General features: G+C 37.3%; 1 protein-coding gene across 2 annotated transcripts in view; it reads left to right on the top strand.

Annotated features, from left to right (window-relative positions):
- Positions 1–17534, top strand: part of NDUFAF2 (NADH:ubiquinone oxidoreductase complex assembly factor 2) — a 67284-nt gene that overhangs the window by 40084 nt on the left and 9666 nt on the right. For both annotated transcript variants that reach the window (XM_030005771.2, XM_030005770.2), the window contains one exon: positions 8695–8735. In XM_030005771.2, the coding sequence (XP_029861631.1) occupies positions 8695–8735 (41 nt within the window). The remainder of the gene's footprint in view (positions 1–8694; positions 8736–17534) is intronic.

Below are 17534 nucleotides of genomic sequence, written 5' to 3'. Positions count from 1 at the left end.
CTGCATAATTATTATTAATTCTTAAAGTAACCCCTTTACAAATAGGATAAATTATGTTTAGGAAATCGGTACTTAATACAAATGTAAATAAAGCCTGTATGATCATGACTTTCGCCTATTAAATGTGAAAATAATTGTGCCTGAGGGGGATCTGATAGAATAACCAAAACTGAATGTGTTAAACTTCCTAATTATGCTTTCACTGCACTGTTAATTTGTAGGTCAGTTGAATTATTGGTGGCACAGTGATGGGGCCTTTTTTTTTTTTTCTTTTTTGTGGTGGTATTTGGTTTCCTATACTCATTCTTGCACAGTCTTGTAGGGAGTTGGAGAACCTGTTAATTAACCATTTTTTCCCACTGTTACTGATGACAACTTTGAAAATTTGGGACATAGAAAGAAATTCAGGGAGGTTAGAGAAATTCCTTAGGATTAGTGAGCAGCCCTTGGAGAAAGAGGAAAAAGCAGAGAGGGAGTATATGTGGGTTCTTGAGGCTGTAGGAGCTTGAGCCAAGTGTGGGGTTAAATGTGGCTTAAAATCCAGGATTCTATAGCATAAGCAAGGAACCCTTGAAATAGTAGATAGAGTCTACCCATCATTCAGCATGCTTTTTGGGGAGAATAATATCTAGGCTTCTCCCAGAAGTGGGTAGATTTAAAGCAAGCAAACTTAAATTTTAAGCAGTATGTAGTTAAACTGTGGAATTCCTTGTCATTGAATATTCTGTTTGCTGGAAGCTTGCATGAGTTCAAAAAGTGATTACAAGAATTTGTGGTAGAAAAATCCTTCTTGTACATGGCCATTGCTGTGGTTTAATTTGTCAGTGAGCTGCAAATTAATGGAGGCTACAGTGTGTTTTGAGGAAATATCGCAATATACTTGCTTTACTTCATTCTCTTTCCTTTGCGCTCACTGTTGGCCCCTGAAGGAGATGATACTGAGCTAGGAGAAAACTTTGGTCCGATTATATCCCTTCATGGAGTTAGAGAAATATCAAATGTTCCCATCTTGCAGTTTATCATTGTCATTATTACACCGATTCCTGTGCAGTTTTTCTGTGATCAACTAAGGCTAGTATTAACAGCTAAAAGCTTCTCAAAGGTGTTTCAACTCTATTAGCAGCACTTGCCAGCTGTGGTGAAACCACAGCATCAACAGCTTCTGTCTTCTACTGCTGCAGTACCCACAGTTGGCTGGCAAGTCTTAATCTAGTTGCTCCTGGTTCTTTATCAGTCCGAGATAGCCATCTTCTGAAGGAAAGCAGCAGCCTGGTAGGCTTGTCCTTACTAAATCATCTGGTGCTTGAATGGGTATCTACTTAATCCAACTTTCTGAAGGTCTACTTCTTCATCCAAAAGTTCTGCAGCCAGTGCTGGTTATCCTAGTGACTGTTGTGCAGTCACTCTGCAACAGAAACACTGAGAAGCGCATATAAAGCCTCGGGTAACTCTGCCCTGCTGTGAATGAATTCTCATCTAAGACCTGCTGCTGCCTCTTAAGGGTTGAAAAACGCAATCTGATAGCCTCTACCTGCACTTGGCTGGAATTAAGAGGAAACAACATGCACAGTCAGACTGTGCTAGGTGCCTGTGGGCTAATCACCCTTTCACAATCTAATCACAAAGGGTCTTAGACTGGTTCAACCAACTTGCTATATGAACCTAACCTTAGGACTGCTGGAATTGGTGTAGCACTAATAAGCCTGCACTATATCTGTCTTCAGAAACCTTAGCACAAATCCATGTGACTTGACAGTGTGGTGCATGGGAGGGTACAGCTGTTCAGAAGGATGCTTTTGGCAAGCACCAGTACAGACACCTTGGAGTGAACGGTCAGGTACCCTGCAGTATGGACTTGCCTAAAAAGATGCAGCTGCCAGACCTGAGATGCACTTTTGCAACTCAAGGCATCTTATTCGGGTTTGTTTTAAAGAAGAGAAGACAATTGGCCAGTCCCATTTTTATGACCTGCATTTACTCTTTTAAGACGTAACTTGTCTTTGTAACTGCGGTTTTTTCTTTGTGATTTTGTCAGCACCAAATAGAAAGAATTCACAGAGAAGGGGAAAATGCACAGTATGCAGATAGGTAACAGTCTTTTACTCTTAAATACTGAATTTCTCTAGAAACAGAAAGAAAAGATACATGCCTCTTTTTTTCTGCTGTGCATTCCTGAAGCAGAATGGTGTGTAGTGCATGTTTCTGACAGATAAATATGGGAATTCCACAAAAAAGGCTTGGTTTTTTTTTTTTTTTTTCCCAGTGCCAATTTAAACATTACAAACAGTTTTGTGGAAGTATAACATAATTTTAAATACTTCTGCTGTTGGTATGGAGACTGTTCAAAGAACTATTCTGCCTTTGCTATATATTGGGGTGTGAATTAGGGATGTGGGATGTTCTGAAGTTCAGTTCATCGCTACTTTTCTGCTACCTGTAAAATGAAAACTTCTCAATGAGTAAGACATAGGAAAGAATAAAAAGAGTAGAGGGTTCAAGTAATACTACAGAAGCCAGTTACCTGAGTGGCAACAGTTTAATACAAGGTTTTAGACATGCTTTGCTGAAATGCTCGTTTTGTCCCTATTTTTTCCTTTTTAAGATTGGTCTAGAAGTTTCCTAGGCCCACAAGACTGGTGCTGAACTTTCACTCTCTATCTTCTGTCCAGACTCCAGTGCGTTCTTTCTATGGGTGTTCACTTTATAATTCCTGCTGTCGTGGATGCTGATCATTCCAGCAAATAGTCTGAGACTTTGCAGAAGGATTTCTAAAATACTTGCTGTTTTCTCTGAACAGTAAAAGATGAATATAAGGTTAGAAAGCTGTACAATATTTCTTACTTCTGTTTTCCCTTTACTTTTGGAAATTCTGTGGAATTTTAGTGTTCTAAATCCTCTCTGCTGGGCCCATGCTTATGTCTCCAGGGGCCTTCTCTCCAAATCCTATGTATGCACTTTGACATCTGCAGCCTCTCTCCTTCAGTTTTGGCTGGTTCAGCAATAGCAGTCTTCTTGCCTAGCCTTCTCAGGCTTTTCACTTTAAGGACTATGCTAAAGTTTCTGTTCCCTTATTTCCTCTCCTTTTTCTTGGGATTTTCAGAGGGCTGCTTTCATCTGTGCTGTCTTGGTTCTACCAGGACTTAGGTTTTTTTCACTTGTGGATAATCCTTAATGGCCACCTGATTTAAAAGCAGTCATCGCAGCACCCTTTCCCTCTCCTTGTTTCCCTACATCACACTGTGCGACTAGAAAAGAAACCTCTTGTGACTGAAATGAATAAAAGTACTGTCCCTGGAAATGCTTAAGGGCATGAGTTGTCTGAGGAGAACTTGCACAAAACCAGGGACAAGGGATTGTTTAAGGAGTGGGACCAGGCTGTAGTGAAATTTGAAGAGGGTCTGACTTATATCTGGGTCTGAGTTACATCTCATTCTATATCTAAGACATTCAGCCTGGGCAGCTGGTAAACTAAGGGGCTGATTTTGGTCTTGTGTTGATGAAGTTATAAACATGTAATAAGGTAACTGAGACCAAGTAGAAAGCTATAAAGCAAGTAGATAAACCAATCATCCAGATTACAGACTCAATTTGTGCAAGTTGTTTCTCAGACTCCAGAGAGGATGTTTTTGTATTAGTCCTGAGAGTTTACTGAATACAGGGCTGTGGGTTTACTCCTGGATGGTTTGCCTGGATTTTTTCTCCTGAAGATGTTAGTTTTAGGTGCTCCACAGGATTAAATTTCCTAAGTTCTCAGACCTGTGGCTTTTTTATAAAAGTTCTGAATGTCCATTAAGGCTTTTGTAAAACTGCAGCATGCTCAGTATTAAAAGAATAGAATCATAATCCCTTGCATTATCCTTAGTCTTAGTGTTAGCTAGTTGTGCACAGAAAATTGATTTTCATTTTAAAAATTCAAAAGTGTGTTTCCTTTTGTACTGTAGTTTTGAATTTAGAACATAATCTGTACACACAATACAAATATTACCTGGTTTTGTTTAGGTGAAACCTCTTATATTTTACTACAAAGTGGGAGTGCATACTTTGCTTTTCCCTAGGCAATATGGATGCACACAACAGATAACCTTTCCCTAATGTTAATTCTGAATGTTCGCCTACTGTAGAATGTGCAATTTACCTCCTCCGGACATGTCAATAGTGCTCCTGAGAGGAGATCAGTAATTTTACGTACCTATAGAGATTCATGAGATTGCATGCTTCATGCAGCACTTTATTGCCCATCTATTCCTAGTATTTTTTTTTTTTTTTACTGGTAACTTTTAATGATTAATGGGAGTCTTAATTTGCACGCTCACTTTTACGCTCATTACAGTGTCTTATGTGCCAGTAGGAGTCTTAAAGTTCAATGAAAATCTCATGCATACTAATAAGAATGCAAATGATGCTGATTCAAGGTAGGAAATGTCCAGCTATCTCGCAAAATTCCTTTTAGACAGAAGTAGCATTACAATAACTACAGAATGCAGGAAGTGCCATCCAGATAAAATTAGAAGCAGCAGCATAATTAGTTTGAAATGGAGGCAATGATTCATTTTGCTAAAGCTTTGGGGAGCAGGGAAGCATGTTTTGCTTGCACTCAGTACACACATCTTACCTTCTTGACTTTACCAGGCTTAAAACATCTTGGCTGACAATGGTGAGGGCATTTCGTTTTGTTAGCATAGGGAATGGGAGTGTTCATGTGAAAATCTTTTTCAGGTATAACTGTCACTGGACACTTTTTAACTAAGTATATGCATATGTGCATATGATGTTCAAATAATATGTAATAAAGCACCTACCTGCCTTGTTTTCATCAACAAATATTTAACTGTGGTATAAATCTGTTCAGTAATTTAAATCTGCATTGACTAAAGGTGTAATGGAGAGCACAAAGAAAGGTGGGAGAGCTTTTCCATTGCTAAATTGTATACATTGACTATATTTTTCAAAGAGAATGCAAAATGTCTTAATTTCAAGAAATCATTTACTTGGATTTTGTTAAAATTAGTGCTAACTCAGTAGTAAATCACTGGTTATATTTTTGTACACGTTCATTCTTTCTTTAATTGTTACTATGAATTTCTCTTATGCCTGAGTTATGAGGTATTGGTGGTTTTTTGAACCTTGTGTTGGATGCTCAAACTATTGTTAATAACTTAAAATTGAAAGGCTTTTTAATTTTTCTGTCTGAAAGAGAACCACCTGAAAACTGGTGGGGATTAAATATATTGGAGTCCTCCCATTCTTCTCCCCAAAGACTGAGGAGTGATCAGGTGAATTATTAGAAAAAATGTATTGCTTTTGAAAGACTGATAAAACTATTAGATGCTAAAGTACAATATACTAAAATATACTCAATTCAAATGATGTTTTCTTAGCTTTTAATCTTGTATCTTGAGCTGTGCTTTACATGCAATATTTCAGAAATGGATCTGCACAGAGGGAATATTCTATATTAAAGCTAACTAATGTCATCTTATGGCTATAAAGAGATTTTAGTAAATTTTCTTACTGTATTTGTCCTTCAGCTACATAGCAGTGAAGGAATCTTTCATTAAATAATGATTTTCTAATACAGCTCATTAGAGATGTTAAAATGAATTTACCTGTAGTAATTTGGAAAATTGTATCCAATCTTTGTGTCAGCAAGTTTTATTTAGGGTTAAACTGAAAACGATTTCTAGTCCTGACATTTATTAGAAAGATGGAAGGTTGATGGCTCCTATAAAACCATGCATTCACATGCTTGTTATAGCTGGAAAGAAAAATAGCACAGTGTTATAACTGTGTGCATTATTTATGTATTTAAATAGATACAGTCTGATAATGGGATGTTTGATATGAGAAATCTTCCTAAAGTAAGGATTGTTTTGTTGCTTTTGAGTGTTGGTACTAATTGAGATCTATTAATGAATGAAAATGTGTTGTGTAATGCTCCTTGCTTCACAGCTTCTGTTCATAGGACACGTGTCATTGTGTTACCCTTCACTGTTCTGTCTGTGGCTTGTTAAACTGAAGCAGATAATTAAATGATAAAATCTTTTAATAGAAGTATGCCATTCATCTGAAAATCGTTAATCAAATAACTGCCTAAAAGTCCCATCTGCTATTGAAAGAAAATCTATTTTAATGGTTATATTTCAGCAGTAGTTTCTAACTGCAACTTAATTTTTTTAGAATTTCAAATTTTAAGAATTTTTCTTTAAGAATAACTAATTGTAATCAGTTGAAATTAAAAGGGAGCTTGTGTTTTAAGAAAATACTGGCAATTTCAAAAAAAAGAAGCAATTTTTAAGTGCTGAGAGCTGTAGAATTGAAACCAGTGGTACTGTACTTCCATGTGACAGAAGCAAGGCATGGCAAGGCAGAAGATGATACTTTCTTTGTTGAAAGTAATCCCTTAAATTTTGAAGATTTAAAACTTAATTTTTTATGAAACATTTTAAACTACTACTTTTCCTTTTTTCTCCAGCTGTATCTTTTATTGGTCAGTGTCTGTATCTCTACCACTTTGTTGCTTTTCTGGATGTGGTTGGAACTGTTGCTAAGTACAGACAAAGATGACTTCTGTCAGGAGGAAAGGCTTATGTGCTATGATTTTCTCTAATGGCATCATTGGTCCTTTTACAAAGAGTGTCTGCAAGGCTGCCAGCTGAGAAGTGCCAGTCTCAGTCATGCCAGTTTAGTCTCTGATCTTGCCAGATTTTTGCATTTGGAAATCCTCATAAAATTTAAATGTTTGAAAGTGCTACAGGTACATGCAAAATGTTTTCTAGTTCTGTAGATTTAACAGGAGGTAATTTAGTTGTATTTTGGATTATCTTAATGGGCTGTTTTTCTTTCCACTAACATAAAACTTTTGCTGAAAAGGTAATGTTGACTGTTCAGTGCTCAGTCGCTTCTCCACGATGGCAACTTTGGGTCTAATCTTTGTTAGAACCAAAAGATGTCTGAGAAGAGCTGGCAGGGACTGCTTTTAAGAAGAGGTGTTTGAGAATGCTGTTTAAAAGAACACATCTTCTGAAGGTGTCATCTGATAGACAAGACCCAAAAGTAATACCTTGTTTCATATCATTACAGGTATTTTACCATTACCTTTGAGTTAAAGCTGCTGGCCTTCCTGTCATGGCTAAATTCCAAGCTATGTAATGCCGTTTTGTTTCCATTAATTCCATTCTTATGTTTAATTGGAAGCTATTCCTCCTAAAACCAGTTTCATAATGTTGCTGAAGCAGAGTTGTGTTAGTGTTTCACCCTATGTGTAATTGCATTTTCAGTAGGGAGGTGACACTATGACTCTGTGCAGCTTTTAGTGTTTTGGACTTGCTGTCTGACTTATCCCTAGTTCCCCTCAAAGTACAGCACAGATGGTATTAGAGAATTAAAATTTGGAATAGTTCCTTCTTAAAGCATTTCTGAAACTTTATAGACAGCTACAGGTCAGACCAGGAATTTGGGTGATAATGAAAATGTCATTTTTGCTCTAATTTTCAAGCACAGTAACAAAAGTCTTAATTACCCAAACAAACATACAAGAGAACATTTTGCCATGTCTCAGCACTTGGAACTGGCTTTCCTTATGTTTGTCCTTCTGTTCATTACTGGCCACTTGCATTCTGCTACTCATTCATTTGAAAAATATGAGCAGAAAAGACAAATCTCTACAAAATACACAACCCAATACCTACCAGTTGTGTGGATTGAAAAGGCATGAAAAGAATGCTACAGTAGTGATGCTTCTAAAGAGTGATGGATATTGCCCTGTCCACAGTCAGGTAATTTGTTTATCTAAATAATGCCTGTAATAGTAGGAGCTTTCTCTAATAATTCACCGACTGAATGAAGCAAGACCCGACAGAGTGCCGCTTCTGTCGGCAGCGGGGTCCCTTTGGATTGCTACCTCCAGCCAGTCCACGTTTGCAGTGGGAGCGGGCATAAGTCCATTGATTTTTGGTGTATCACGGAAAACCTGAGCCACAGGACAAGTGTCATTGCCACTGCTTTCGTTCCTCGGCCGTCTTTGCCCGCACGAATTGACTGAGATGGAGGGAGCCTTCCCTGAGTTATGGTACCCACCCCGGCCTGGTGCAGTGGGTAATCCCACAAAGCCAAAGGACGTGGGGCTGTCAGGGCTCTGCAGCCCCTCAGTCAGGTTTGGGGCTGTACCTTGCATCCCTGTAAAGGAATTCTAGTTGGCATTAACATGAATAGGTTTTCAGCTTTAACAGCACCTGAGGCATATACAGGAATCCTTTTTCTCCAGAGTGGTCTAAGGCTTTTCATACTTGCCAGCAGTCATCTTGTCATTTTCTCAGGGTGAAGCTCAGCTCTGTACAGCAAGCTCAACAACAGGCCTGAGCCATGAGCCCTGCTTTTTAAGCCCTGTTTTGGCAGCCAGGGTGCTATGTAAACTGTGCCCAAGCTCTCCTCACAGAGGTGATTTTTTTTTTTTTTTTTTCCCCTCCCTTTCTTCCCCTCCCCTTCCTTCTGTGAAGACTGAGAGTATTGGCATGGGAAATAACATCTTGGGTCTTCGTATTTTGGGAAATGATAATGGCTGACCAGGTTGTGGCAAATTCTATTATAATTTTTTATACAAACGTTTGCTTTCTGTTACAAATTCATCATAATTGTTAGTTTTAATACTGTCTGTGATCTTTGAAATAATCCATTTGATTTTTATTTCTTTTGCAGCATGGATAAGAAAAAAAAGAAATGATCCACCCACCATTGAGGTGAGAGAGATGAAGTGTCTTTGAATTTTCAATTGTTGTAATTAAGCTACAATAATTAATTTATAGTGGACTTATCTGTCCAGTAATTTGTCACTTTTGGGGGTGAATTTAGTATGTTGCTCGCCTAATTGATGAAATTACACACAGACTAGATATCTAAGACTTAGGAAAAGAAAAACAAATGGAAATAGAAACTCCAATGTTCTTTAGTTGTTACTTTTATCTACGTGAATTCTTTAAGATGATCATGGCCATTCAAGAGTTTCTTTAATTAAACCAATTCTGAAATTACTGCTATGAATTTTTAAAATAGGTCCTCTATGTATTAAGGCGAAGTTTTTTTCACGGTAGTTGACATTAAAATGCAGGTTTCAAATCCAGTTGCCAGTGGATTCATCAGTACAGGAGAAGAAATTGCACTAGCATTTTACAATGCTAATGAGTTGGGGGAGTTGAAGCCATGACTTTTTCTCTAAGTGGTTTCTAGTGGAATGAAACAGGGAAATATGCCACAGTCTTTCATGCTGATGGGTTTGTAAAGAGTGGAACAAGTTTGACTCTTGATCTGTGTATACAGACCACGCTCATACACTGTTTGCCCTGGATTTGTATTACAAGTTGCCAAGCACCAGCTAGGAATGAGTGAGTAGATGAGGCATGGTTTACTACAGAAGATGCAAACTGACAGCACCCACAGGAGCAGATACTTGACTTGCATCAGTAGGAATAAATGTCAAATTCAGTGAAGCCATGTTGACGTGCTCTAGCCAAAGATTTGGTCATTGAGATCTTCTGGAATATACTGGTTTGTGAAAAGTTGTCCTGCCTGTGTGTTAAGATGACTTGGGGAAGTTTGTCAGCTGATGTTTTCAAGCCATAACTCATTGAAATAAGCTCCCATGCAACTTACAGCTTTTCAGCTAATTCTCTCTGCCTCTGTTTTGCACTCGCCACTGAGGTTGTAGACATAATAAGGGCTATAATATACACCCATAAATAGAAGAAGTTTAAGTTAATTTTATCCTCAGAGCTTTTTAGGACTTAAAGCAAATTAACACACTTTTCTTTGCATTAACATTTGGGGAAGTATTAAGTGTGATTTTTTTTTTTTTTTTTTTTAATTTTTTAAAAAATTTTTACTTGTGCAAAAGTGATACTACAGCAGTTGTTCTGTCTAAGCGTGGACTGATCTCCTTTTAAGTAGCTCTGACTAATACTAACTGTATGCATACAACTTTTACTGTTGAAATTACCACCTCATGATACTTGAAGATGGGGGGCGTTGCATGTCTTTTGTCCTATTATTTCCATAAGCTGTACTGCCATGGTAACTGTGCTAAGATAAGCCTGCTCCAGAGAACATGGGCAGCCTTGGGTTTGGAATTGTTGCAATAAAGCTCGTCCTGGCACTGGAAGTGTTGGTTCTGTTTCAAAATAGGAAGCAAGGAGTCTCCACAGGTGAGACAACTGTGGATCAATAGTGTTCTAAATAGTTTACCTTCCAGAAAAAGCAATTTATGGAGGAAGAAAGATTATTGGGAGTAATGGTGCATTCTGAGTTACAGGACTGCTTATACCTTCAGTTTCATGAGGTAATAGATCTGAAAAATAATTTAGCAGCTAGGTGCTTTGCCTGCAGGGCTGTGCATTGACCTTATCAGAGCAGAAGTGATATACCAGGAATTTGGAAAGTAGTTATCATTTCTTTCAAGTAATCTCTAAACTGTTTTTTCCTGTATAAGAAAAGGTAGTTCAAATGTATGTGTGTTAAAAATTCTTGCTAATATTTTGAAAATAATGCTGCATTCACATTTTAAATGATAGTGCAGCTTTTTTTTTTCCTGTATTAGCGTAGGGTGATATGTATGATCTACTTTTCTCCTGATTTGAGACTGTTACACCACAAACCCTTATACCACAATATCATTATAAATATAATTTTACTAGTGAAGTACATACAGAATACTGTTTTGTCCCTATTTGTAGGACTGATTGGCTTTAGTGTTTTCGCTACATAAACTTTACTGGCTGCTTTTCTGTATTGTATTCCCTTTTTGACAGTAATGCTGATATGGTAAACTGCTGTTTGACAGCTATGGAACAAGGGAATATTCGTGACCGTATTTCATATTGAAACCCTGTATAACAAATCTCCTTGTTCTTTCACATATTTCTCATGAGACTAGACTACTTCTGAAAAAGGATGCAAAGCCCACAAATTTTACATTTTTGCTTTAATGACATTTTACTGTAAACATATTGTAACATCACAAAACAGCATTACAGGTCCTAGAGCATAAGTTTCTGGAGTTGTGCCTAGGTTCCCACCTTTTTTGTCTGTAATACCACTTTTTTTTGGATGGTTTTCACTTTTTTCCTGTCCTTTGCCTCTCATCTTTTTTTTTTCTTTTTTTTCTTCCTAATATGAAATGTCATACGTTAAACTTTATTAAAATTTCTGTTCCCCTTCTCTGCTCTGTTTGCCTACCATCTCCCTTTAGTATTTTATGTTTGGTTTCTTTATATTTGTCAAACTTGTCTTTTATTCATCTCTCAGCTATGGATGATAGAGGTTGCCAAACTGTTCAGGCTATCGGGGCTTATGATGAGCTCTGTGACCAAACTTTAATGGAAAATATTGCAGAGGTATGGCTTCACAAATCAGCTGGATCTTACTGATAGCACTGATAACCACATTTTGAGAACCAATGGTTTGGTGAATACTGTAGGCCAACAAAATGTCATTCATAATCATCATGATATGTCAGTCACTTAAGTGAGAATGAATGTGCATTGTCCTTACACTGGTCAAGGTAGCCGGATCGTGACACCAGCTAAGTCAGTTGACCATGTGCTTAAGACTTGGTAATGTTTTGGGTTCAGGCCATTCTTTCCTCCACAAACACCTAACTGATCTTTTTTTGTTTCCATTATAAAGCTTTCATTTTGTCACAGAATAAATTGCTTTACATCTCTTTTTCTTTAGATTCTTTTTTTTTTTAATGGAAGAATACTCCAGTGACTTCACAAGGCAACTTGTTCAGCATTAAGTGTTTCACATACTTAATGGTTTCTTTCCTCCCTGCACCCCCACCGCTTGTTCCCCATTTTTGGAGGGAGTCACTTAGAATTCTGTGTACTGGGCTAGTCATAACCCAAGAATGCTGCTCATCTCCTTGGTCATTTCTAATCTGACCAGTAACATAAGGCATGTTAGTGGTTGGAAGCCTTGGGTTTTAAAAGCCAGCTTCTGGGATACTGTGAACAGTTGGTTGCCTTTTGATTTTATTACAGCTTGAAATATGCCAAGTCTCAACTTATTTATGATGAGGGTGATAACTTCACAAATGAATGCGGATCAAGTAGTTTCTTATCTTGTGCTTAAACATATTCTGTTCCTATGGCAATTAGGGGCTCCATCTTGATGCAGAATTTTGGATCACATCTTCACCCATTGTAAGCATGTATGTGTGTATACACATACATACACACATACTGCTTTATAACAGGTGAGAATCTGAGCTTGTGTATGTGTATTTTTTCATTATTATAGCATTCCATCATCTGTCCCTTTATATATATTGTGTATGGTCATATATGGTAGGCTGAGGAAAATTTGTCATTACCTTTATTCCTGTGCAGGTGTAAATAATATTTTAACCAGTTTAACAAGTGATAATTATTAAAGTAGACTATTATATTTCTTTATTATGTATATAGGAAACTAGATGTATATAGCATGTTTTTGGGCAAATAGGAAATGTGTCCTCGTCTAGAGATCTTACAGTTTTAAATGAATGCTTTAAAGGCTACAGATATTAAAATATTTTTAATCAAATGCTATTTTGTGGGAGCAGATTTAATAGCCTATCACTTTACATGCAAATTAGCTTACCTGCTAAGCATTAATATTGTCAGAATTTATTAACAAAAGTTATCTTGGGATATAGCAGTTGTATACAGGAGTGATGTTCCATCCGTGCAGATTATTTCTTTAGGAGACTATTCCCTTCCATTCTTCAAGCCATAGTCCACTTTCAGTATGGTTCATCAACTAGATTGTAAGGTAAATGTGAATGTGCTGTCTTGCATACACTCCTACCTCCCGGTTTTCCTTCTGGCTACAGATTTCACTCCTGATTTGAAGCATGGCATCTTTATGTTTTGGATTTTTTGCATCTTGGTTGCAGAGGAAAGAAAAAAATGCTCTTGGGAGGCAGGGGGAAAATCCTTCTCTTCAGGACTCCCTTTTTTGGGCTTATGTTGCTATTTCATCACCAAAGTGGAACTCCCCAAATTTAAAAGATATTAAACAATGTAACACCTGTAGGACCACTGGGTATGTCTCACTCTTTTTATGCACCTTCATGAATTTCAATCAAAGTTCTGCTGATAAGAACTTCTCGAGACTTCTCAGCACTTTGTTGATAGGCAACTTTGCATGGCATTCACAAGCTTTGCTGTGTTTTACATCTGTTTTCATTCTGGGTCACACTCCCTGTAAAAAAAAAAAAAGCCTTTTTTAAAATTTGAGATAGCATTATGTAAATGTATTAAAAATACTAATGAAAGAAATCATTATTTTCTGTTGGTGCAGCTCCTAATTGAGATAGTGGCTGGATGCATATGATACTTGCAAGCTTTGGTTATGGTGCCTGTTTCAATACAGTATCTGCCTTTCTATCTGTCTCTCGTCTTTATACGATCAGTGCATATGTAACACACAGCCAGGTTTTCCCCCACATAGATAGTGGGAGTCATATAAAAATTGGTTTAGATATCTTATATCTGGGACACATTGAGTCTTCAGCTTCTAAACCTGGAAGGAACCAAGAGGCATATTTTTAAGGATGTAGCAAACCTTAAAAATATCAGGCATATAGTGAGTTTTTAAGCCTTTCTGTGCCTAACTTCTATTCGATTTCTTTAGCACCTGATTTCAGAGGGCATCAGATATGTAGGGGCTTTTAAAGAATCCTACTGTCTGTAACATGAGCTACCTGAATGTATTTAGAAATCTAACACTTATTTTTTCCCGTAACAGACCCTGTAGCTATGCCCTGCTTCTGACAATGTCCTGAGGTTCAAGAGCATCCAAGTAGCTTGGCATTGTTTATGGCCTTGTCTGTAGAATGGTGGTAGAAATAAAGTTACAGACTTATTTTGTCGTGCCAGAAAATGCATGAGGAAAAACCAGAGTAGGTTCTCATGGCAATGGCTAGAGAAACTGGTGTGGAGAGGAATGTGGTTTATCTCCGAACCTGCGAATGTGATATCCTGCAATTGCGAGATGTGCACTTACAGTAACGCTACTCTGTGAACACAGATCTTTGTACTAGAAGTCACTTCACTGTTAAACTAGTTGCTGCTTCCTCTGTAGTGCACACAGGGCTGCATAGCTACAAGTATTCTCAGTCTGAATTGAAATCTTACTGTTGATTTGTATGTATGTGTATGTACATTAATATTTCATGGGAAGTAAAGTAGAATTGCATGTTCCTTTAATTAGTGTCAAGAGCCTGAAAATAGTTTGAAGTAGAAAACTGCAGTAAAGGACTGCTTTTCTCATGCATTATGTACTTGTTACACAGTAATAAAACTTGGTGGCTTCTGAATTGCACAGTTGGATAGAAGGTGAAATGTTAAAAAAAGAAACTTTTTGTGACAGCTCCTGTCTTCTTTCAAAATATTTCTAGCATTTCCATAATAATCTGTTTTGACAACCTCATTGTCAAGGGAGGAAGAATGTACTTCAGTGAGTTAAAATAAGCATAAGGTTTCAATGATTGTTTCTCCCCCACCCCCCTCCAAATAATTACATTGAAATTACATTCTGTTGGTTGCCACAATGCATACCCACTTTTCCCATTTATTTGATCGTAAGTATTATTTCTTTGAGAGATGGTATGATCAAAACTGGCTTCAGTCATGAAGATTAGTTTACACAGAATTTACATTCCTTTAACCAGAATGGGATGCACTTTAGAAAAATTCTTTATTTGACACTGGTGAGATTGCATGTTATAATTTTGCTTCTATCTTTTTTCAGATGCTTCAGCTGAGAAGTTTTAAAATGAGAACTCTGGCGTATAGATTGTACATTCTTACATAGAGAATAGGGCTTAGCAAATGAGTATTTTACTCCTGAATCCATGAAAAGCTGCAGAATATGATTTACATTTCTGGGAAATACTATTTTAAAAGCACAAGGATAAACAGCTCTCTGAGCAACATATTTTCCACCATTGTTGTCCAGGATCACAACCAGGATTGAAAATTTGAGACATATTCAAATGACTTGACTTGCACTAAATAGCATTTTGCATAGTAAATTGTGCATGATTCCAGAGAGGATTATTACTCAGTGTGAAAGGGCAGTAAAATTTGGCAATATAAAGAGCTGAGGTACAAAGGGCTAAATAGAAGGGGGTGGTCAAGGAAGTCACTCAAAAAAAACCCCAAACCAACCCATCACCTTTTAGAGTTTTCCCCTCTTATTCAGTTTAACTTTCTCCTCAGGTTTGAAACATAGGTGCTTGTCAGTCTCCACAGGAGAGTATCGAGGCACCAATTTGTCCCATTACTTCCAGTTTGCCTATGCTGCAGATCCCAAGGCTGTAGGGGAGAAAGCCACTGCTGCTCTGCTACTCCTGTCCATGTGGGAGGGAGCGCATGGAGCTTTGGCTCTGTCTCCTAATTCACTGTCAGCACAGCTGAATGGGGGTGGAGGGGGGTGGAGGGCGAAGTAACGTGTACCAGGAAAAGGGCTGGTACAGATTACATCATATGTAGAGTAAGGGGAAAGCAAGGACCGTACTGGAACTGAGTGACAGCTACAGTTCCTTGTTTGCTCTGTGGGCATCAAGGCTCTGCATTGCCCTTTATTCAGGGCAGAGCGCAGTGGTGCCAGGCTAGTTTGTGATTTTTGGTGTTTCTACATAGTTTCATCTGTGATCTTGAATGTATATGGAGTTCTGTACAAAAATCTTTGCACTACTACAAAAATAATTCAGGCACAAATCCATACGGACTCTGTGTGTTGCTGACATGCTTTATATTCCAGTGTCTGTGCCTTTTTGCTTCCTTTTGCCTCTCGTTACATGTTCTTGCCAAAAACATGTGTGCTACCCTGTGGTGCCCTAGAGACTATGTCAGCTCCTGCCAGAGATTCTGTAGCTCAGCAGTAGCTATATAGTAATTTAGTAATAATTAGCATTGCTTCTCTGTAGATTAGATTTAAACAAAAATTACTGTGAGTTGGAATTAGTATTTAACTGATTTAGCTTGGTAGTAAATGTGGTATTAGCACTGCATTTAAAAATACATGTTGGGCTGTCATCAAAGCACATATTTGTACATATATTTGTAATCAATATGTTGGTTTAACACTTACACAGTAACTGTGGAGTGCTTTAAGCTTTAATTGCAATTTTTGTGCTGTTACTGATTGATTCCAAAGAATTAGTGCACCTCTCATTAGAGGATTAGGAACCCAAAATGCACAAACAGCCTTAATCTAGAGTGAACTGTAACAGATGATCCTAAGGAGTTACCTTTCCCCTACAATAGAATGGGAGTCAGAATTTCCTGTTTCAAGAACCTGTGATACCATTAGAGGTCCATTTCTGTATCTGCTTATGTTTAAGGGGTTGTTGCAGGTTGCAAGCAAAAGTAACTGTTCTAAAACAGCAGCTATGTTAGTTTAGTAATTTGTTTGGATAATTAATCTGATTTATGTTCAAAGGTCAGAAAAGCTGTTCTACAAAGCCTAGACAATGAGAGATGCCATAAATTGTGATGTATCCAACCAAGATCATTCACATCAGTTTACTTTTGAATTACGCAGGCTACATCCTTCTAAAAAAATCACATTGAGTGCACAGAACACAGTCCATATTTTAAAATTGCAGCTGATCAGAGATTTGCTTGAAAACTATCCTGAATAAAAAATATCTTACATTTATTTGACTAATGTTGATTGTCGATTGACCAAAGATATTTAGCGCATATGTTCTTTAGAAAATTAGCAGTCAGTTGGCTCAGTGTTTGATTTAAATAAGTATTCTAGAAAACCCAGATACGCCTTTCTAATTTAAACTGCTCCTCTGTTTTTGCCATGCACTGACACAGCCCTTCATTTACCACATTGTTTCTTATTCCCAACCTGGCAATGCTGATCTCGTGCTCAGTTGCTGAGTTAACAAGACCTGCCCTGGATCAGAACATTCAGTGCTTCCCAGTGATGAGGTCCTCTCTCTGCCTCCTACTCTTGAAATATGATGTAATATCTGATTATTTTGTCTTGCCTATTTAACTTGTTGAACTGGAAAATGGAGTTTACTTAACCAATTTGGCAATATTATAAAAACAAGGGAATTGGCTTAACTTCTAGCATTTTGCTGGACTTTTAGTTAATTTGTCAGTGAAGAAAAAATTCTGATGTTAAATTGTCTTATAACAATGAACTCTTTTAATACTGTTCCAAACCAGATTTTTTTTCCTTTCCGTTTGTCATTTTTTAATTTTTGCTAATTTGTATATATGAATTTTTAACAGGCAGAGTTCAAGTTCATTCATGATTATAAAATATTCAAACTAGACACCAAAATGCAAGTATTCTATGAATATGTAGTGTCTGTACAATTCAAAGAAAAAACATTAACCTGTCCAGATGTTTCTTAGTTCTGGCATCAAATAATAGTTAGCTAACCCTATTCAAATCAAGAGAAATCATGAGTATTTCAACACATGTAATTAAGGTAAATTAGGAAGTTGGAATAGTTTCTAAGACAACATAAA

The sequence above is a fragment of the Aquila chrysaetos genome, chromosome Z, assembly GCF_900496995.4.
Source record: "Aquila chrysaetos chrysaetos chromosome Z, bAquChr1.4, whole genome shotgun sequence".
Taxonomy (NCBI): Eukaryota; Metazoa; Chordata; class Aves; order Accipitriformes; family Accipitridae; genus Aquila; species Aquila chrysaetos.
Note: the sequence above shows the minus strand (reverse complement) of the source record. Positions and strands in the feature narration are given on the sequence as shown.